This window comes from Xiphophorus couchianus, chromosome 16 (genome assembly GCF_001444195.1).
Source record: "Xiphophorus couchianus chromosome 16, X_couchianus-1.0, whole genome shotgun sequence".
Classification (NCBI taxonomy): domain Eukaryota; kingdom Metazoa; phylum Chordata; class Actinopteri; order Cyprinodontiformes; family Poeciliidae; genus Xiphophorus; species Xiphophorus couchianus.
Window position 1 is genome coordinate 16040033 of NC_040243.1, and position 22982 is coordinate 16063014.

Sequence of the window (22982 nt, forward strand, 5' to 3'; positions counted from 1 at the left end):
TGTATTTCATAAAAACAAGAGCTTAAAAACAAACTGTAAATCACATGCAGTCCTCTTTAGATTTCTCTATAATAACCTAGTAGATTCTTACATTTATGAATATATTTTATTGAAAATCATCAAGCAAAAAGAACGAAAAGCAAATCTACTTTTTAAAAAATTGAAGCGGCTTCTCAACAAGGTGATTCCTAAGCGCCTTTATTCTTACACTTTCTACGTTTTATCAGGCTCCTGCAGCACCGTGGGAACCGTTTATGGTTCAGTTTGCAGAATATACAATAAAAGAAGCTATAACAGGTTTAATTTTGTGTTTTTCTGCCCCTCTGAGGATGAGCGTTATTTGGACACGGACAGAAACAGCCCCGGGGGTAAACATCCAGCAAAGCTCAGCGAGGGGCCACAGCTGTCCTCGACTGGAGCGTCTTCTCAAGTGCTTCGAGTGAAACACAGCCTCACGCACACACACACACACACACAAAATAAAAGAGGACATAGACAAGTGACTGAAGAAAAAAAACAAAATTCCCCCATAATGTTTAGCAGGCAAAGATGAAAGGGTGAAACAAAATCAAATAAAGAGATTCATTGTGTGAAGATTAAATAAACAGAACCAAATTATTCCCTGCTGTTTGGTGAAGTCGATTTGCTGTAGTCGGCAGAATCTGAAGTTTTGTTTTTGATTCTCCTTAACTTTACTCTGCTTGTTTTCATTTGACTCAATAATTCACCTAAATGTGTCAGAATCCAGAACATATTTTATTTGTAGGTGATTCCTCTGTGAAATGGCAATATTTGTGGTATGGGCATTATGGCTAACCACCCAGGGTGGCACATTCAGGGGGTCACGAATAGCGATGAGCATTATATATATATGTATATAAAAAAAATACAACTTGTCAAGTGGACCCAAATTGTTCATCACAGTTACCTACTGGCACTAAAGCTGATATCCGATTTGAAGATCTGAACTGGATTATTATTATTAGTTTTTTTTTTACCCCTCCAGGGGGTCTTTTGTGGGCTCTAGTGTCCCATATATGAAAGTAGGCTGATAGGAAAGGGGGGAAGACATGTGGCAAATATCGCCGGGTCAAGGAGTCGAACCTGCGACGGCCGCGTCGAGGACTCAAGGCCTCCAAACATGGGTCGCGCTAACCCCTACGCCACCACGGCACGCCCCTGAACTGGATTATTTACTCTTAAAGATTCCTTAAAGCACAATTTGAATTTTATGAAACCTTTTTCTTAAGTTATGAAAAAGAAAAAAGAAAAATTCCCTAAGCTTTTGCACCAGCTTAGATTGAGATAATGTTGATCGGTAAAACCTGCTTATATGTTACTGTTAGGGGCTGGTTCCTTGTGGGGTGGGGTAATGGGGGCTCAGAGTCATGTGCTTGCCCAAGGCGGCGTTTAAGCAACAGCCGCCACTGTCTCAGTGGAGGCAGACTGACAGAGTGGGTCTCTGTTTCTCAGGAGGATGGAGTTTTCTAACCCTTTCTCTGAACCCCCACCTGATTCTTGCTGGATGGACCGACCTGTCAGCTCTCATCAAAGCTTGATAATAAAGTCTTTGGAATCAGGCGTTTCCTAATTAAAGCAGCCAGCAGGTGGAGGCTGTGACATGATGCAGGAACATTTCTGTGTTTGACTCACCTTCTCGGAGCTGATGCTCAGCTTCTTCTCCACCTGTTGATGGACTTCTCCGTTCCTGTCCGGTACCACCGGGACCGGAGTGAGCTCCCTGGGTGTCTCCTCCGGTTCCTGCTCCTGCTCAGCCACCTCCACCTCATTTTCCACCTCTGCCACCTTCACATCCCCGTTTTCTGTCCCGTCTGCCTCCGTGTCCTCCTCCTCCTCCACCACTACCTCCTCCTCCTCAGCCTCCTTCTCCTCTTCCACCGCCACCTCCTCGCCTTCCTCCTCCTCCTCCTCCTCTAGAGGTAAGGGGAGACCCTCGGAGACGTACTCCTTCAAACACTTTAAGTTGTGCTTCTTCAGCAGCTGCTCCGTCTCCGGGTCCACCACTATGAGCTCCAGCGGGCCCGCGGTGGCTCGTATCCGGGACACGACCTGCTGGTGGCTCTCGCTCTCCACCTCGTCGCCGTTCACGAACACCAGCCGGTCTCCGGCGCAGAGCCCCGACGACTCGGCCGGGCTGTCGGGCTCCACCAGGCGGATGAACTGGCCCGTCTTCCCCTTCTCCCCGTGGAGGTGGAAGCCGTAGCCGTTGTCCCCCTTGTGCAGCGTGCAGAGCCGGGGGCGCAGATACTGGCTTTTGCTCGGCATGGTGAGCTTCTCTCTCTGCTTCCTTCTCAACCTGTTGCTCCCTCTCAGTGGAAGTGACTGAGACTCCTCAGGATGCTGCTGGGGAGGGTGTGTTTGTTTTAGCCTGAGCGGTATCCCTTAAAAACACCCGGCCCCCGTCCTGTTGGGGAGATAAGTCCGTGAGAGGGACGGGGAGGGGGACAGAGAACCGCGCTGGTGAGCGTCCCACTCTCTACTCCTCACTTTCACACAAGTTACTGCGTGGACGCCTGGTTCAGTCCAAACTGCGGCTCTGCTGGATCCTGATCCGGGTCTGCCGATCAGATCTGAGTCTGATTAAATCCACTCAGCTGTAAAGGCGTTTCACTGCTGCTGCAGAAGTGGAAAAGCCACTCAGGAAGAGGGAGGTGCGTTCACGGAACAGCCCAGCTGCTGCTTTATGCAAAAGAGGGGGGACGAGTGGATGAGCGAAGACAAACCGAGGCTATCCAGAAACAGTAGCGGTTCATGCATGAATGGCGCCCAGGGCGAGCCCTCCCCTATTTATAAAATACAAACGTGTTTATGATTTAGTCAAGGTGTCGCCAGACAACACAGCACGTTTTAGTCTTCTCTCTGTCTGAGTTTGTATTTATCTATCGATGGCTGATTTTGTTTGCTTTTGTTCTTCTGTCAAGCCTTGAAACTCTTCTCTATAATTTATTTAGCATATTAAATGACCTTCACCTAATGGACAAATTATACACGTTTACAGAGATCATTAACAAATAATCTGTTTGAAATGGAGCCTGTCACTAAATCTACCAAAGATAACACCGTTTTTAAAGTGTATTAAAAACAATAGCAGTGATATGCAAAACACCATTAGCTGAAAAGTTGGGATTCAGCACACGATTAACTGAGAGATGATGCTCTTTTCAAGCCAGTGTGCGGTTGGATGATTTTTATTATTAATTATTATTATTATTTTAAACCCTGGGATGAAAGTTTGAGTGCCTGTGTGTTTTGCCTCAGGTTTCTTTGGTAATCATTCAAAAATGTCCAGTCACATTAGAGTGAGCTAGCATTCAGAAAGGATCATCTCTGCGGGGTACATAGTAAGTTTCTCTACTTGTTCTCCGTTCAGAGCTTTAGTGCTGTTTTCTTGTGCTTATCAACTGATTCCTGTTTTTTTTTTTTGTTTTTTGTTTTTTTTTTTACAGAAAAGAACAAAGAAATGCACAAACTAACTCCTGCATCTGCAGAGTGACTCATGCTATGGATGGATGTGAGGGGGCGAGGTGGGAAACCGAGTACAGGTGTCGCAGAGAATCGCACGTGCGTACTCCACCCACTGTAACTTCAAACACAGGAAAAAAGACAAGCGAAAAAGTAACACACTGTTAGCAAAAACACCACAATTAAAAAAAATATCCTTTTGAATTACTGTCTGTTTGTTTACTATTAATTTCAGATTCAAAATTTTTATTATCTGTCCTGCAGTAGTAAATATTTACTTATTGTGCAAAGAGGAGAATAAACAGGGAGCTGCTGCCACACTGTGGCTCATTAACCTCAACACACCCTGCCATTCAGGGTGGACCCAGACTCCTGTTTCACCAACACACACTCACACACACAAAGCAGCACAGACAAGACCAACTTCAATAAGGCAACATCACATACATTACAAAATATACTTTTTATATCTTTCGTACGATAACAAAGCACTTTAATGGCACTTTGTGATCACTGTGACGTCTCCGAGGAGGGAGAGACAACCAAACATTCATAATGAACAGAGTACAAAGTAATACAGAATGTGGTGCATCAACAAATACAGCTTGGCACAGCCTCAACAACAACATCCATCATTAGAAGAGACACAGTAATGCCTGAGGAGGCGGGAAGGGTATGTATGAGTATGGTTTTTTATTATTATTATTCATATGAGGTGAAACTACAGCACCAGTAAGATGTTTGTATGCTCTCAGAAATTATGAAAGTCCCAGTAAGCTTTCACTTTTAAGGATTTCTTTGAAACTGTTCTTCCAGAGTTGACCGACTGTGCAACATATAACTTGAGGTGGAATATCTGAATGCCTTCAAAGCAGAATAAGTAGAGTTCACTTAAATTGATCGGTTTACTGACACTAACCCAGTTGTCAATCCCAGACAGTAAAATGTACAACTGAGCTGGGATCAGGGGTCATTCCGGCATGCTTTTCTCACTTCCAAACCCAGTTTTGATGTGTGTTTGAGATCATTGTCCTGTTGGTTCACAAGTTGTGCCCCAAGTTTTAACCACTTGATCCAAATTCATTAGGATGTTAATAAACAACCCAGGGAACACAGAGGCTCGAGGGCATCACTCTTCACGAGGCCTTTAGACTTTAGAGCACTGTTTCAGGTTTATAGTCAGATGGGGCAAAGATTGAGCTCACTCGGGCACTTTCGCATCAGGACTCTTTGGTACAAGTAAAACGGACCAGAGTTTGTTTCATTCGATAGTTTGATGCCTTTGGGGAGACTCTGGTGTGAACAACAAATCACAAAAACATCCGTCTAAGTTTACTCACAAATTGACCCTATTGGGTTCCCTTACACTATGAATGCAACCAGATTATCCGTGAACAAAATTATATATGATTTTTAACTATTTATGCGATACAAAACATTAACTCGCTCATCATTACTCATAGTCCTATGACTATGACCAGAAGAGATTTTGGACGAGCTAAAGTAAAACTTTCAAACCTAAGAACACTTACAGTTGTGCTTTAAGTGGTGCAGGGAATAATTACAGAGGACTAACCCCAAACTCCTCAACTTTACTTAAAAGTCAACAACTAGATGGTTCAATTTTGGTGACAGTTTGGTGTTCAAACAGGACAATGATCCAACACTCACAGTAAAACTGGATTTTAAATGGATAAAGCTGGCTATTATGAATATTCTCGAATTCCCTTCACCTAAGGAAGTAGTTCTACTCTACTGAAAATGTACAGTTTGTGTCCCTGTGCTGGGTTTGCCCCGAGAAACCAAACAGTACTGATCTGTACTCGTTCTGATAAGAAAAGAAGACGTATGTTAAGCCAGAATTACACAAGAAGTTTATTTATGGCTCTTAGAAATATTTAACCACTAAAATCAGGATTTTCTGTCCATTTTCTAGACACCAATGACTTAATTAGTTCTTCCAAACTGCAGAACAGCTTTCGTATTGAAAACTTATTGTAGACTAAAATTTGACACCATCAAATTTAAGTCTTCTTCAGTGCTGAATGACCAATTCAACACCCTGCGAGTTGGAGAACGACACCGTAAATTAAACTTCCAGTTCTTTCCTGGAAAATCATTGAAGTTTAATGTTGGAAAAGCGGCACACGTAGAAAATGGACGTTAAAAAATATCATTAAGTCCCTAAATAAATGTGACATTAACATCCATGATGAGTATATGTGAAGTTCTAACTGGAACCGTACATCTACAGCATCTTGATATGAACGTACAGACAGACACGAGGTTGGTAATTACCCTCAAAATATTGGCTTTATTCTACCTGACAGCAGTACAGATGAAAACAGATGGGACCATTTAGCTACAACCTGGCTGTGAGCTCTCGACTGAAGATGGAGACTGTAAGGCCAGAAGGATGGGGTTCAGTTCACACAGAGAAAATAAGATAAAATAAAATGCTATATCCACATCAACAGTCGCTTTGATGGTCCATGAAAACCTGCGGCTTGTCAAGGGAGTCCCTGCAGACGGGTATAGCATTTCAGATTGTTACTCCTGATTTGTACTCCGATACAACTGTCACCACAAAGACCACGAACGTTTCTACACATTACACAAACTATTTAAATTCACATTTCAGCAAAGGGATGGCAATAAGTCCAGATTCGCTTCCACTCAGCCAAAAGCTCTGCGCAGAAGAACATCCGCCTCTCGGGACGGGTTGTGGGGTGTATGGTTGCTTGGATTGGCTTTTCATAAAAGAGAGCTGACATTTTTTCTTTATTCTTTTTACCTTGACCCCATCTTCAATCCCACCCTTCCTTCCTCCATCCTTTCTCTACCCTTTATCTCTCTGCGTGGCGTTCAGCTTCTGCTACCCGAGCCTGCAGCAGCCAGACTTGTGCTTCTGAGATTCGATGTAGTCATGAAGCTTGAACTTGGGCTCATTTGGCAGCTGCGTTGCTCTGTGCTTCAGCTCCCTGACAGAGAAAAGGAGAAGGAGAGAGGGAGGGAGGGAGAGAGAGACAGGAAGTTAGAAGCAGAGGGGGTGGATGTGTGGGATGGAGCACAGACAGGGCGAACAAATCAAGAATATAAAAAAGAAGGAGGGAGAAAGGAAAGCAGAAGCATTGAGATTTGATCAAAATGCCTCTGGTGGAATATCATCTATCACAGCTTGTGCTTCAAACTGACATCACATGGAGACGACACATTGCCTACATTTAAGCCCAAAGACGGATTTTTATGTACAATAAACTCTGTCGAACCACAATCCAGAGGTGTGACCAAGTCACTGTGTTGCAAGTCTCAAGTAAGTCTCAAGTCTTTGTCCTCAAGTCCGAGTCAAGTCTCAAGTAAAGACAGGCAAAAGTCGAGTCAAGTCTCAAGTCAGGAACCTTTAATTTCAAGTCATTTCGAGTCGTTTTTATTTTATTTTTTTTTAATTTGCAATTATACAAAAAATTCAAATAATAGACCATTTGTTCGTTTTAAAATATGTATTTATCTCAAATGATAGAACATGTGTAGCTGAACACAAAGTATAAAAACATTTTTAAATTGGACCACTTTATTGCCCAGTTCTGTTAAACTTGATATTCAATAAAAAAAAGACAAATGCTGACATTTCCACAGCACAATACAAAGAACCATCACAGCAGTTTTTTCCTCTTTTCTCTCACCTGTCAAAACAATATATTGTCAATATAATTTCCCAACGTAGATGTCTTCAAATACAACAACCATCCTTAGATGATACTAGACCCGGCTCATCATCATGATGGGACAGAGAGACTCTGTTCCCTGTGTTCAGGTCCAGAATCTGCTTTCTGTTCCGGAGCCCCGCTCACTATCCACCGGCTTCCTGAGCTAACACGGTGCACATTATTTGTGGAGGCATTTGAAGGACCGGATTTATGGTAAACAATCACCAATTTAACCCGGAGTACACATGCTAACACGAAGTTAGCTAAAGTCAGCTATCTTACAGCAAAAGAAAAGCGCCACCTACCGATCTTTGTGAAGCTTCAAATGCCGGACAAAGTTGGACGTCGTGGCATCTCCATCCGATATTCTCTTCTTGCATGTTTTACAAGTTGCAGTTCGGTTTTTAGTCGAAAGTTCATAACCTACGTAGCCAAAAGAAATTACTCGCGGAAGCATATTCCAGCGGTTATTTCGTATTTCGTTCCCTGAGCTCTGTAGCTTTGCCGCGTTTTTTTAAACGTCCAAATCCTGTTAATTTGATTGGTTGTGCTGCAGCTACGTACACATACATACATAAGGAGAGAGGAAAACCATAGTGACGGTCTGCGCATATTGATACGGAATGAGTGACATTAATTAATGACGCCACTTTATAAATAATGTGTTTTAAATTTTAAGACTTTGAGTAAAAAATATCAAGTCTTTTCAAGTAAACAGCTTCAAGTCGAGTCAAGTCCCAAGTCAATGGCATGAAAGTCAAAGTCAAGTCCGAGTCTTTGAGCATTTTTTCAAGTCAAGTCTCAAGTCGTGATTTTAACGACTCGAGTCTGACTCGAGTCCAAGTCATGTGAGTCCCCACCTCTGCCACAATCTAATGAAGCCCCACTGGAGACGAAGCTCTTGGTGTGGAATGATTCTCGTCTCCTTTGCCAAACAAAACGTCGTCACCAAACAACTCGGTTCGAAACGCAGACTGTGCGACTGGCGCATTACGACGGGATTGGTTGTTGTTGCAAGGAGAGGTGAAGTTAGCGCTCCTTAGACAGTATCTATGGTGACCAGGGGTTTGCAGAATCGACCAGCTCTACACCCTCAGCAGGGTCCTGGAGGGTGCATGGGAGTTCGCCCAACCAGTCTACATGTGTTTTGTGGACTTGGAGAAGGCGTTCGACCGTGTCCCTCGGGGAGCCCTGTGGAGGGTTCTCCGGGAGTATGGGGTACCGGGCCCTTTGATACGGGCTGTCAGGTCCCTGTATGACCGGTGTCAGAGTCTGGTCCGCATTGCCGGCAGTAAGTCGGGCTCGTTTCCGGTGAGAGTTGGACTCCGCCAGGGCTGCCCTTTGTCACCGATTCTGTTCATCACTTTCATGGACAGAATTTCTAGGCGCAGCCAAGGTGTTGAGGGGATCCGATTTGGTGGCCTCAGGATCTCATCTCTGCTTTTCGCAGACGATGTGGTCCTTTTGGCTTCATCAGATCGTGATCTGCAGCTCTCGCTGGATCGGTTCGCAGCCGAGTGTGAAGCGGCCGGGATGGGGATCAGTGCCTCCAAATCCGAGGCCATGGTCTTGAGCCGGAAAAGGGTAGAGTGCCTTCTCCGGGTCAGGGGGGGTGTCCTGCCCCAAGTGGAGGAGTTTAAGTATCTCGGGATCTTGTTCACGAATGGGGGAAGAAGGGAGCGGGAGATCGACAGGCGGATTGGCGCAGCGTCTGCTGTCAAGCGGGCGCTGTACCGGTCCGTCGTGGTGAAGAAAGAGCTGAGCCAAAAAGCGAAGCTCTCGATTTACCGGTCGATCTACGTTCCCACCCTCATCTATGGTCATGAGCTTTGGGTCATGACCGAAAGAACGAGATCGTGGATACAAGCGGCCGAAATGGGTTTTCTCCGTAGGGTGGCTGGGCTCTCCCTTAGAGATAGGGTGAGAAGCTCAGTCATCCGGGAGGGACTCAGAGTAGAGCCGCTGCTCCTTCACATCGAGAGGAGCCAGTTGAGGTGGCTTGGGCATCTGGTCAGGATGCCTCCTGGACGCCTCCCTGGTGAGGTGTTCCGGGCATGTCCCGCCGGGAGGAGGCCCCGGGGAAGACCCAGGACACACTGGAGGGACTATGTCTCTCGGCTGGCCTGGGAACGCCTCGGGATTCCCCCGGAAGAGCTAGAAGAAGTGGCTGGGGAGAGGGAAGTCTGGGCCTCCCTTCTGAAGCTGCTACCCCCGCGACCCGACCTCGGATAAGCGGAAGAAGATGGATGGATGGATGGATGGCTGGTATTTCTTCATTATAGAAATGATCCGTTTATTTCTCCTGTAAGTGTAGTAGATGTTTCTTTTTTACTACTCTACCACATTTTCTTTTACATTTGAATTTCCCTGTATAGTGAGAGAGCCTTTTTCACCTCATCCTCCGGTAATATGCAGATAAATCAAACATCTCTCCGCTGTAACAAAATGATGACTCACTGATTACTTTTATGGCCTTCAGTTGTGAACAAAAACTAAAAACCAGACGCTACTTCCTGACTCCTTTTCCTGAGACACAAATAAACACCAAATTGCTGATACTGTTTGCATAATTAAATATATTTTTGCATAAAAAACAAACAAGGTTTTCTGCTCTAGGTCTGTTAGGATTACCAAAATTGCGTCAAATTTTTAAACAGTTTTGTCAAAGTCAGAAAGGTTCGCTCATTAGCATTGGGTAGGATTGCATTTGGATGTATCTCCAATGTTTGCTGGAATTTTGGCCCATTCCTCTAGTGTGAACTGGTGACTGAGTCAGATTTGTACGTCGTATTTCCATACATACCTTTTCAGTCCCACCCTAAATTTTTCCCTGAGAAAATATTGATATCAGGACTTTAAGATGGCCACTCTAAAATGTTATCCTTACACCACTCTGCAAGTAATTTGCCAGCAGAGTTTTATTTATTGGCTGAGATGTCACTTCAATATTCTTCAGCGTTGGGAAGTGGGCCAGACACCAACACAACATGATGCTGCCATTCCCCAGGATTTCACAGCTCTGCAGGCTTGCAAGCTCCTCTAAAACTTCTTCCAGAAGGAGTTCATCTTTTTTTATTTTTACTTTTTAATTAAATAAGCTACAACAGAATTTAGTTTTCCTTTGGGATTAATAAGGTATTTCAAATTGAACAGAATTTAACTGAATTCCTGAGCATACTTGCACATAATTGTTTCAGCGGATGAATAAGGCAACTTTAGGCATCTGAAAGTTATGACAAAGGATGAACCAGAGTGGTGGTGGTTCAAATTTTGTTCTGATTTCTTTTATATTTCCCCATAATGTCAAAAAAGAAAACACTGTGTTCATAGTGTTCCCTTAAAAACATCCAAAGCTGAGCTTCCAAGTGCTTAAAGATGGAGTAATCTTAGTGTATGCAAACCTCTGACTTACAGAAAAAGTAATTAATTGGGGATTTAGAAATACATATTTATCGTAACACTAACTGACCTAAACCTCATTGTCACACAATAAGGCAAAAATTGGTTGCGATTTTATACCAGATATCTGGTTTCGACTGTAGGTAGGTTGATTTTACAAGTGAGCCACTGCAGTGTAAATTGAACCTTATGGTTTCAAACCATTTATAAAAATGAAAGATAGAAATAATATGCCCATACTTGCGCCTTGTGAGATTTATTAGATACAGTCAAAAACAATATTCCTCTACAGAGTCTTGAACATGTCCCCTGGATCCGGAGAACTGGACTACACTGGTTTAAATCACATTTGACAGATTGCAGTTTTGTCTTGTTATAGATAAATCTGACTCACACCAGAGTAACAGTGTTGTGATGAAGCATCTGCTCCTTGCAGATTTCTTCTCTTTTTGCTTTTTTTTTTGTCACGCTCAGATGTAAAAAAAAAAAAAAAGATCAAACAACCTTTTAATATCAGACAACAATAACCAGAGTAAATCTAAATTATAGTTTTAAAATAATAATAAAGAGGAAATACTATTAAAATAAATAATTTAATAAAAAATTTTAATAGATAATATTATAAATTAATATTAGTATATAATAGATATGCAAATATTAGTAATATTATGTTAACATTAATATAATATTATTATTAATTTTTAAAATAAATAATTTTAAAATAATTTTATAATAATCTATAAAGAGGAAAACCGATCCAAACCAACCTGACTTTTTGCAAAAAATATATTTTCCCTCTTGCTAAATAAGAAATCCCTTTGATTGATCGCATATATTGGAATGGTGAATTAAATCTTAAAAGAATCCAGAAAAACATCTAAGCTCTGCATATCAAACATGCTACTAGGACTATCTTTGCTGATCTGCATTTTATTGCAAAGATTTAAAGATTTTGTTCTAAATAAATAAATATTTCAAAACGAATCACAGTCTTTCTTAGCCGTCTATATTGTTTGATGAAGCAAAAAAAAACAAAAAAACAACAACAACAAAAAAAACCGCAATGAATCTACATTTTTATTGGTCTGAATGACGTTTCCAAACTGAACATGCTGTTGTTATGCAGCAAGAGCGACCTGGCTTCTAAAAGGAAAAGCGAAGAAAAAAAAAAGAAATGATTTCTTGCCATACAGTTTGAAGGGCATCCACACAAGGAATAGAAATTACACCATAAATGTCTGACACCAGGTGGGATTCTCAAACACACAATCCCGTTAATAGGAGACAACAGCAGCCAAGACCAAATTAGTCAAGAACCACTACGCTGGATTAGACGATGCTGGAGTCGGACTGGGACGAGACGGCGTCCGTGCACGAAATGCAACAATGAGAATCCCCAAGAGGAACTGCAAGGTCAACTCAGAGAAGGTCAGCTGCGAGCACGAGCGAGATTAAAATACAAATCCCCTAATGCGAAACATGGTCGTCTGACCCACATGAAAAATGATTCTCCATCAATTTAAATTTAATTTTTCCATTATGTGCAGCGAAAGGTGCAAAATTTAGTGCAATATGTGGGTAGATTAGCTTTGTGACCGCGGGTTATACTGTCGTTCTGGGGCTTTTGAAGTGAGAAATGTTTCATCTGGTGATAATAAAACAATTTAAACTCACCTCAATGATATACTTTTAATGGAGATTTTTTTTATAGTAGTTTAACCAGGGTAAGTATCTCACAGCCTGAATACCTAATCTTGTATGATTTCAACATTTTATTTCTCACAAGGGTTTTCTGAAACACTGAACAGTTGACTAAATAAAAATAAATACAAAAAAATTATAAATTTTTTGAACATTTAGCTTTAGTTAGTTATCTGTCGCTGAAACTTGCGTATCGGATATGCGTGGAGATGAATGGAGAAGTATAAACGGGTTAAGTTGCATCGACAAATCTGACAAATGATCCGCTGTAACTCAGATTGCTGAAAAGTTTGATGCAGGTCTCGGCTGACAGGACAAACTCTTACTTATTCACTCCACAAATCCGGCCTTTGTAGAAATATGGCACATAGAAAGAAAGCCACTGAAACTTCCACTTCTCAGTTTACCACAGGCGACGTAAGAAAACCAGAAACTTTGTGCTGCTCCTTCACAAAATCTCCTAAAAATACTTTAGACTTTTTGCCGAGGTGTAAATAAATGTAAATAAGATCAGACACTGCTGTAATATAATATAGTGTGATGCATGTGACGTGTAGCTTGCAGTAGAAAAACTCAAGAACAGTAGAAACAAGCTACGTAAGGCTTATGACTTTTATTTGATTAAGTGTCTTATCTGAAGCTGTTTGCAACTTTAAAAGCAGCCGAGTCTGCAAACGGTGATTTTAATCTCCGACTTAGACTTGGAGCCACACCGCCTGAATAAATCCTCTCACTTTTAGTTTTTGACGTCACGATTTTTAATGCCTCAACTTCGGAAAGTTTTTGTCGCCACTTGATGGCAGCACAGCAAGCTGATTAAAAGAGGCGCATAATCACTCTTTCAGCAATCACTGAACAAAAGAACGAAATGAGAAACGAGCAAATCTGCTCTTCATCAGAAACGACACTTTAAACCCAAGACATTTCGTGGTCGGATTTAGGACTTACTTTGCTATTGCGAGAAAAGCCAGCTCCACGTTGACCCCCGTCTTCGCACTGGTCTCCATAAACGGCACTCCATATTCCTAAAACGGAAAAAACATTAGAAGAGCACCGGCGGAGTGTTTTCTAAGTGGATGTAAGCACTTAGAGGACATCCTTCATTACCTTGGCCAGCTTCTCTCCTTCCTCCGTCTTCACCACTCTCTCTGCAGCCATGTCTGACTGTGGGAGACAGAGAGAGAGAAACATGTCAGGGGGTCACAGATTCACCAGAAAATTAGCCACAGTGATGCACCGTCCTGTCAGCCTGCTTATCTGGCTGCCAGGCTGCCTGAGCTGCGGCTCCATCAGGAATGATGGGATGTCAGCGGCTCCACCCCCAGCAGAAGAGCAGCGCTCGCACAGACCGACGCCGCCAGTCCTGCTGCTTTCACAGCAAATGATCTGAGCTGCTGCTACGTGACACCCACGACCCTTTGATGAGTCCTCTCTGAACCACCAGAGGGAGCTTTTTAGATAAATTAGCAGTGGCTGCTGGTTGGGATGAGGGAACAGATTTTTCCTCTTTAAAGCGTTTTTTTTCTGCTCTGGGTAGAGGTTTAAAGCAAAAGGGGGAAACGCTGAGGGGGCAAGTTATAGAGTCTGTTATGAAGTCATGTTTTTGCTTTTTTATCACACTTTAATGTGTGATGTCAGACAAAGACATCCTGCTTGAATTAAAGAAAGGAGTTTTGAAAACAATGATTGTACATGTTAAGGGAAAATGCCAACCCATACTAACCTTGGCCTCTGGGATAAAGAAATTGTTTCGATGGTTATGCCATCTTTCGATGAATCGACTTCCATCAAGTGTTTGTGATAGTCTTTTACATCACAGAGGAGGAATCATAGCCCACTTCTCTTGGCAGAATTGATTTCATTCGTCCACATCTTGAGCATCAGTATTTTGCTTAAGCTCCCACCTCAACATTTCTATCTGATTCAAATCCAGACTTTCGCTAGGCCACTAGAAGGCCTTTCTCTTCGAAAGCGATGAAAGGTTATGGGTTTGATTCCAGTTTCCTCCTCGCTACCTAATCCCAAGTTCCCAACTGATCTGTGTCCTGGTGTCTAAGGGTGAGTGAATAAAACATTTTTGAGTTGTTAGCATAAACAGAAAAGCCATCTTATGAGTTTAATCCATTTACTGTTAAGGTTTCTTAAACAATTCGGTGGACTTGATGTGTTTTGGATGATTGCCTTGCAACATAACCCAAGAAGCTTTAAGCTTTGCTGACAAACTTCTGTCCTTTCTGAGGTTTTTACTGACAGCAACAGAACCAGAACCTCACAATGCCTCCATCGTACTTCACTATCAAAATAATTCTGTTAATATGAAAAGCTGTGTTCGTTTTACGTCTGGAGTTTTGCGATGCAAACCGTCCAAAAACATCCACTTTCCTCTCCCTTGAGTCCAAGGAATACTTTCTAGAAAATCTTGGGAAACATCAGGAAGTTTATAGCAACTGACTATTTGATTTTCCCCTTTGAATGCAGATTTTTGCTCAGTTTCTTGTTGTTGACCCTTGAACTCTGACCTTACCCGAGGCAAGTGAGTGACGCCTGCAGTGCATGGGATGTTGCTGTGGATTCTTTAATGACTTCCTGGATGAGTCGTCGATCTGCTCATGGAGTAATTTTGGAAAAGGAGCTTCAGCACTGGGACATGATTTGGTTTCATTTGTGTGTAACAACCCGAAACCTTGGAAATGGTTTAGTAACCCTTTGTAGATTTCTGTTCGTTTATTTCTCATTTGTTCTTAAATTTCTTTATATTGGGGAATGTTGTGCTGCTTTTAGTGTAATCAGACATGTGTGTGATGAGTGAAAATGAACCAAAGAAATATGGTTGATCACAGCTAATGATATAATAAAAGAAGCAAGTATGTTTTCACAAAGGGCCACATATTAATGGTTTGCTTTAATCCCTTAATAAATGAATTATCCTCGAATACAGTTTTTGTATTTACTCTGATTATTTTTGTCTGATGTAAACCTGTGTGTTATGAAATGCTTTGTCACAGAGCTGTATTATTGAGGACACATTTTCCATGTTTCCCATGTTTGTGTTGGAATAAGCAAACCACAGTTTGCCTTTATGCATTCATGTCACACTGGAAAAATTTTCCACCTTTTAAGGCGTTCACATGTCTGCCCGAATGTGATAAGAGTGTGTTAAAACTGAGCTAAAGAAACCAATATCCTTCCCATCATCTAGAAAACACACACACACACACAAAAGAAAAAAAGAAATGAAGCTTTGCTCACCTTGTTGCCGAGCAACATGATGACCACATCCTTCTGGGCATAGTCGAATATTTCAGTCAGCCAAGCCTTCAAAAGTACAGAAAGAAGAGGAGATGTAACCAAAACAAACAGGGACCACTTGAAGAATGCGCCTTCTTCTTCTTCTTCTTCTTCTTCTTCTTCTTCTCCTCCTAGCTCTTCTCCTAAGCTGCGTTGCATTGTGAGCACGCTCTTATCAATCATGCCGACACTGAGTCATTCTTATCCTTGAGCGCTTTTATTGCTTTTCATTACTGAAACCGGGGAGCGTGTAGCCAGGCAGACGACAGCGTCGCGTCATTTCTAAATAGGTCTGAGAGGAAAAGTTACAGGCCCAGGTGGGGCTTTGCATGTGGAGAGGCGGAATCATTCAGCTCGAGTTTTAGGAGCAGGAGGGAAAAGGATGATAAGGACAGGAGGTGGAAGGGGCGTCTTACCCTGATGTTGTCAAAAGATGGTTTGTTGGTGATATCATAAAGTAGAAGTAACGCTGCAAAAAATAAGAAGAGAACAGCAGATTTTACCGTCGGCGCCTTCATTCATGCGTGAATTTCGGCTGCTCCATCACAGACACACACACGCTCGGCATGGAGAAGTGAAATATAAACAGCAAAGGTTACCCTGGGCATCTCTGTAGTAGGCGTGCGTTACGCTCCGGAATCTCTCCTGACCAGCTGTGTCCCAGATCTGCAGAACAAGAGGCACAATTACACAGGATCCGACACAGAAAGACCTCCCAGCTAATCGCAACCAGCCCAGGGACGACGCAGCACCATGGAATATTAATGATCTACAAACGCAGTACAAAGAAAGCACAGATCACAGTCTGAGGATTTTTTTTTTCTTACTAAATATAATCTGATATGCACACTGCTGAGTAAAAATACCATATAAAGGGATTCTTAACTTTGGCGTAGCGCTTAGCAGAAGTTTTCATACCCCTTTATTTATTTATTTTTTAAATTATTACCACAAGCCTCAGCAGTCTTTGTGTTTGGAAAGATTCTCAATTAAATTTCAGTCTGAACTTTGACTAGACCATTTTAAAATAAGAATATTCTTTGATTTAAACCATCTGACAACTGCTGGAACATAAAACATGTAACTCCCTGATAGTTTGTAATTCCTAATATCTGAAGTTTTCCTAAAGATGTATTTTCTTTTCACCATCTAATATTTTTTGTTTATGTCCCACGTGTTGAAGTGTATGAAAAAAAAACATATGCCACTAAAGGTGACCTATGTTAAGGTGAAACTGAACTTGAAAGTAAAAGCACGCACAAATATGTTGCAATACATCAGATATGTCTGGAAAAGAAAAAAGGCATTCTAGCTGACTAATTTAAATAAAATAAACATTTATTTCATTTATTCCTTAATCTGTTTGAGAATAGTTGGTAAACCCTCACCACCATGGCCGCCTGACAAACCTCCACCCCAAATAAAACACATGAAATGTGCAAACCACAGAAGAATAAAATATCAATAGCAGACTGTAAACTCTAAAACTTTGGTTGGAAATCAAACAGCAGTGACTGTACTGTAGTTATTCAGACATTTTTGAGTAACCCGCTAAAGAGATTTTCACAAAGATTAATGTTATTAGTGTTTCATAAAGCTGAAGAAATTATAAAACTACTCAAAACAGAAGTTTAATAAATACAACTGTTTTAAATATAACTTTTAAACATAGTGTCCTTCCTCTTCATTGGCAGACGAGATAAAATGCAGCTTTCATAACATTAACATGATCTCAGACTTAAAATGTCAGGAATGTCTGTTTTTATTCTAACTTTATTGTTTTAAAACAACATGTTAATAAATATGTATTTTTACCAAAACCACAGTTGTTATAAATACCAATACCATTGTTTAATGGTAAAATGAATGTACCTAAAGTATTTAAAGCTTTCTAAAATAAACTTTACATTGTGCATTGAGAATCAATTAGTGATTTATCACTTCTAGTTTCACTTCGGTATAAATAAGGAGAAACCACAGAGACCAATTTCCTTAAAATTTCTTCAAAATAGGAAATAAAAGAGAACATTCCATTCAAATGATCAGATTATTCACAAGACAGGAAATTCAGCCTCATCAGTAATTAAAAAGTGGAAAAAAAAATCCATGATAGAGAGGGAATGAGGGAAAGGCCTTTATGCTAAAGTGTGGAGGATTCTTTTCATTACATTCTGCTTCCCTGTTCGTCTAAAATGATAACACAGACTTCTTAAGTCTCACTTTCCTTTTTTTGTTCTGGGGGCTAAATTTACTGTCAGTATCTATTTATTACCAGAGCAGCTATTATGTCATGTGAAAAACGTGTGGAAGAGAAACTGATGATTTACAGGAGCCACTGGAGGGAGTCTAATTTTGTCACCTCCCACTCAGTGTTGAATGAACGGGTCATGATGAAAGGGGGGGGAATATGCGCCTCGGGTGGAATGGATTAAAAATGGCAGCCGGGCGAACAAATTTAAAGCACGTTTCACACCGATCTGTTTATTTAGCTCCTGCAACACCTACTGGATGAGTGTTCAGCTTAGGTCACAAATCTATCAGCAAGATGAGCTGATAGGATCTGAAAGGTGCAAAAGGATAACAGCGCTCTCACCTGCAGCTTGACTTTCAGGTTGTCAACATCCACCACTTTATTCTGCGGAAACAAGAGGGACCGGGAGTGAAAGACAATCCGGCATATGTTTGAAAAATGGCACGGAAGCGGCTGATAAGCATTTATGGCGGGGCTAAAAAAGCACAGCGACTCAGCGTGTGGCAGGAGATACAAGGCGGCTAAAAGTGGCTTTCAATGCTGGCAGAGAAAGTAATTTGCAACACCCACACAATAACAAGGTCCCGGGATTAGACTTAATTACAGCAGAGTGAGAAAGGCGGCTGGCAGCATAACAACGGACTCCCCCGTTAATTTCCTGCAGCCCTGTAGGGGTGCCCTCTGATTTCCTGCAGACCCAAGGCAAGTCTGGAAAAGGGTACGACCCCCAAAGTGTTGCGGACGGGTGCTCTGAGAAGAGCGGAGATACTCTTAAGCATGAGGATTTTGTATTACTGTACAGAGCCATGTAAATGCGTTCACACCACTTGCAATTTTTCAGGATTTGTTTCATCACAAACACAAACCTCGATGCATTCTATTGAGGTTTTATGCAATAGACCAACACAAAGCAGCCTGTGGTTTTCACTGTTGTTAATACAAGATGTTTAAAAAACAGAAAAATATGGACTTTGACTAGGCCACATGATCTGGATGGTGAACTTCTGTCCCAGCCTCAAATCTTTTAAAGCAACTAAAAATGTCATTTTTCCAAGATCTTCCTGTATTTCACTTTAAGCATTTTCCCAGTCGCCAGTTTCACTGTGGGCATGACGTACCCACCGTGATGGTAGATAGAGCACATCAAGGTGGCTTCTAAAGTCCTTAGGCTTTAAAATACTTCTGTTAGTTCATAAATCACTGAACAGCTTAAAACCAAAGTACATTATAGACCAGGACTCATTGTGTCAACCTTTCAGATGCCTCCGGTTTTCTGGTTTAAGTCTACTCCGCTTCTCCATTACCAGAATCAAACACGGAAAAGTAGCATTCAGTTTCTATGCTGAACAAATCTCCAATAAACTTCCAATAAACCTCCAAAAATAATAACGCACTAATTCATTTAAATCAATACTAAAAACCCACCAGAATAGACTTGCCTGATTAATAACTAGAACATTGTAAACTTGTCCGTCTTTCCACCTGTCATCGTTCTCTCTTACTCTTTTTCTTGTCGTTTTATTTTCCTCTTAAATCACATAAAGCCCTTTGTGGCTGAAAATGTGTCGTACAAAACAAAACTACCTTTCCTGCAGCTCCTCTAGAGTTATCAACAGAGTGTGGATTGCTGTATTTGTCTTTGTGCCTTACTCCTTCCACATTTGTTCAAAGCTTGCAATATTGCTTCATAACCCGACTCTTCTTTAACTTTCTCCCTGACCTGCCTGCTGTGCTCCTTGGTCTTCCTGATGTTGTTTGTTCTCTGTTGTTCGCTAACAAACCCCTGAGGTCTTCACAGAACAGCTGCATCCTTTTACTAATTAGATGACTTCTGATTGCATCGCTTTGAACTGGATTTCGTTTAGCCATCTCAGATTAAAACGGGTTTTCGTGATTTTTATGTGCAACAATTAAAAAAAAAACAAACAAAAAAAAAACATGCATCCTTTTTCTTCGACTTCACAATTAGATTTTAACTGGTGTTGGTTTACCGCAGAAAATCTTGTGAAAAAGAAAAAAGTGATATAGCTCAAAGGGTGTGAATTCTTTGTGCGGCGCTGTAAATGCACCACGGTTTAGATGCAAAAGCTCTGTGCTTTCTGTTAGTCGTCATGACCTCCTGCTACAGGCAACGGGTCGCAACCAAGAAGCAAAGTAAAAACCACAACAGCAAAAAAAGAAAAAATTGCTTACAAGAAGGAAGTGAGGCAAGAAAAATGCACTTCCTGGAGGACCTTATCAGGTCATGACTAACAGCCCACAAAAAAACCCCCAAAAACAAACATCCACTTGCTCAACAAGGAAATGCAGCAACAAACTACCTCAAAGACAACGCTGAGCCCAAGTGTTGCGCGCCGAGCCGTCGGCGACAGTGAGCACCGCCACCCGCTGAAGCCTCAGCCTTGGCAGAGGGAACACAGTTCAACCCTTGCATTAGTTGCCATGGGTTTCCATTTTTTGTGTCCTTCTCCCCCCAATTATGACGTGAGAGCAGCCTGCATGCTGAGAAACTGCTACAAGGAAAGCAGGCCTAAAATAGACCAGCATGTAAAAGCTGCCAGCCTTGCCTGCCTAACCATGCAAAGAGGACATCCTCAACATATTGACTCAACTGTTTATCTCAAATTGCTTTGTTACCAAGCAGCTTCAGAGCCCTGCTTGTGAACGAGCATGGAGACAGAAAGGCAATTACACCCTCAGCCACTTTTTCTCAATGAATGGTATCGAATAATTATGGTTTTTAATGAATGTAAGCCAGCATCTTTGCCCCCACATCGTCGGAGCGTTTCAGCGGAAACTTGTTGCTTTTGTACAAACAAAAGGGACATTTTGAGGCATTTAAGAAAAAAAAAAAATCTGTCAGACACGGACAATGTTCTTTTGTGTCCGCTGAGAGACTAGGCATCACTTTGGCTAATGCAACACACTTTCCTCTCAGACCGAACACCCCTATACTTCACTTGCCATCATTGCACATGTTTTTCTTTGACAGGAGGTGAAGCAAAGCTTGAGGCCCAGGCGCCTATTTGTTTTTGTTTTTCTCCCCACTCTTGCACAGACAAGAATGATGCACAGTAGTCATTTGCTTGAAATCCACCACCAGCCGCTGCCTTTGTTCGTATGTGTGGCGTGTCTCTTTGTGCAACAGATGCGTGTGACGAGGTAGGAGCTCATCCGACAGCAGGGTGACTCCTCCAGGGCCGAGCTGAGCCACGGCCAATCTTTCCAGGAGACAGAGACGTGGGCAGGCATCTGCCAAGACATTTACAAAGCCGTCCAAAGCTCCTAGCAGCACAAGTGGTCTGTGAACTTGACTGATTGGCGAGAGGATTTGTACATTTGGTGCTATCATCGCAGAGTGACGAAGCAACAGGCGCTAATTGGCCCGATGGCACTCCTGCCAGGGGGATCACTTGTTGTTTTTGTTAATTTCATTAAAGAAAAAAAAAAAATTACCTCATTAAACTAATAAGTGGAAGCACACACACACACATACCCACACAAAATAACGAGATGGTTCACACAGGTCAGATGTATCGTTTCTCACCCTAAAGTCTATTCCGACGGTGGCTATAAAGTTTCCTCCCAGAAACGCCCCGTCTTTAAAGCGCACCAAGACGCACGTCTTCCCCACCGCAGAGTCTCCGAGCAGCATCACCTAGAGACACCCCGCCAGCAGAGAAGGGTCACAGGTCACATCTGGTCAGTGGAATGAATGTTACGACACCAGGTTCACATTATCTAAACAGAATCTGCAGCAACTGTGAAAAACTAAATTGCACAAGTTGGTTTAAAATGTTTGGGAGTAGGCATGGGTCAGTTACTGCGGTCAAATTATATCAGTGCCTTAAGTAGAGATGCACCAATCAATAGACCAACGTTTGAAATCAATACATTTTTCCTTACACAACTCTGAAAGATTAAGGTTAAATACTGAAAAATGTGGATTTTCTCCCCCAGCTATTAAATAAATCCAAACAAAAAAACTCACTATTTTTGGTGGAGATGCAATAATCAATCACTCAGATCCATCAGCCAACAGCATTTACTTTGATGCAAGTTTAATAAATAAAATCCGATAAAGCTCAGGAACCTGCACTTTGAGGCATTGTTATTCCTTCTGTCAAATTAAAGCTCTTTTAAATAACATGCAACAGCATTTAGGTACAATAACCCCAGAAAAAATGGTCTGAATCAGCAGGTTTGACCCAAGAGAAAAGCAAAAATAGGGAAACCCTGACTCGTGCAACTTTGATATTTATCAGATCTTCACAAAACCTTAAAAATGGGCATCAAAGAGCATGCTGAGATGAGGTCTGAATGGTGGGAGTTTTTTTGGTTGGTGTATTTTACAAGAAAAAAAATTATTTTCATTAGTTAGCCTATTAGCTCAGCAGATTGGCAAGATTTCATCTGTGGTTAATTGATTGGTGCCAGGCAACAATATCTGTACTTTCAGTTAGGAATCAAGTAGACGTTGCAACTTTCTACAATATCCTCTTTCATTCCTTAAAGTTCTTAGAATAAAATAAATAGGTTTTGGCCAATAAGGTCACTACAGAAAACTGGATATAAATGTTGGACAGTAAAATGTTAGCTAGATATGCTTGGTGCATATCTAGTTCTTAAAAGTTACATTTCAAGAAAAAGTGTCAGAAAGTTGCACCAGCTGCCTATTGTCTGACTTCAAAATCCTACAGGATTTGAACATGTCACAGTTTGTGTTTAGGATTTCTTGCTGCAAATGAAACACTCAAAGATTTGACAGCTATCAGTCCATCAATGAAAAGACAGCAAGCTATTAGTTTTAATTTTAGGTCATCTTTGGTCAGGAGAGCTGTCGGTGTCACACTGAACGACCTCAGATCACAGATTCCAGCTCACAATCAGAGATTTAATTACGGAAACTGTGAAAAACATCTACAGTCGTAGAGTGCCAACCACTGCAATGTTTTATGATGAAAAGTAACCAGCTGCATGTCCATTCATCAGTCAGCTGCAGGCTACATGTGTGGATAGCTTGACTAATTAACCGTTTTAAAGAGGCATTAAATTTCAAGAACTTTAATGCTGACAATCCTCACAGCTCAACTAATATTAACATCCATGTTTAAATGTCTTTGTAGTAAACATAAACATTTTTATAGTTTACA

General features: G+C 41.5%; 2 protein-coding genes across 3 annotated transcripts in view; both read right to left on the reverse strand.

Annotated features, from left to right (window-relative positions):
- Positions 1 to 2676, reverse strand: part of nherf1b (NHERF family PDZ scaffold protein 1b) — a 28054-nt gene extending 25378 nt beyond the window's left edge. The window contains exon 1 of the mRNA XM_028043042.1: positions 1654 to 2676. Coding sequence (XP_027898843.1) covers positions 1654 to 2286 — 633 coding nt within the window. The 5' untranslated portion in view covers positions 2287 to 2676. The remainder of the gene's footprint in view (positions 1 to 1653) is intronic.
- A 1251-nt stretch (positions 2677 to 3927) lies between these two features.
- The window catches only part of LOC114160446 (ras-related protein Rab-37-like), a 21539-nt gene continuing 2484 nt past the window's right edge, over positions 3928 to 22982 (reverse strand). Inside the window, exons 2-9 of one of the 2 annotated variants that reach the window (XM_028043043.1) lie at positions 21377 to 21487; positions 18172 to 18213; positions 16178 to 16244; positions 15995 to 16047; positions 15540 to 15605; positions 13398 to 13454; positions 13239 to 13315; positions 3928 to 6464 (exon numbers count right to left, since the gene is read on the reverse strand). In XM_028043043.1, coding sequence (XP_027898844.1) covers positions 6359 to 6464; positions 13239 to 13315; positions 13398 to 13454; positions 15540 to 15605; positions 15995 to 16047; positions 16178 to 16244; positions 18172 to 18213; positions 21377 to 21487 — 579 coding nt within the window. In that variant the 3' untranslated portion in view covers positions 3928 to 6358. The remainder of the gene's footprint in view (positions 6465 to 13238; positions 13316 to 13397; positions 13455 to 15539; positions 15606 to 15994; positions 16048 to 16177; positions 16245 to 18171; positions 18214 to 21376; positions 21488 to 22982) is intronic. The other variant, XM_028043044.1, reaches the window with a different exon arrangement.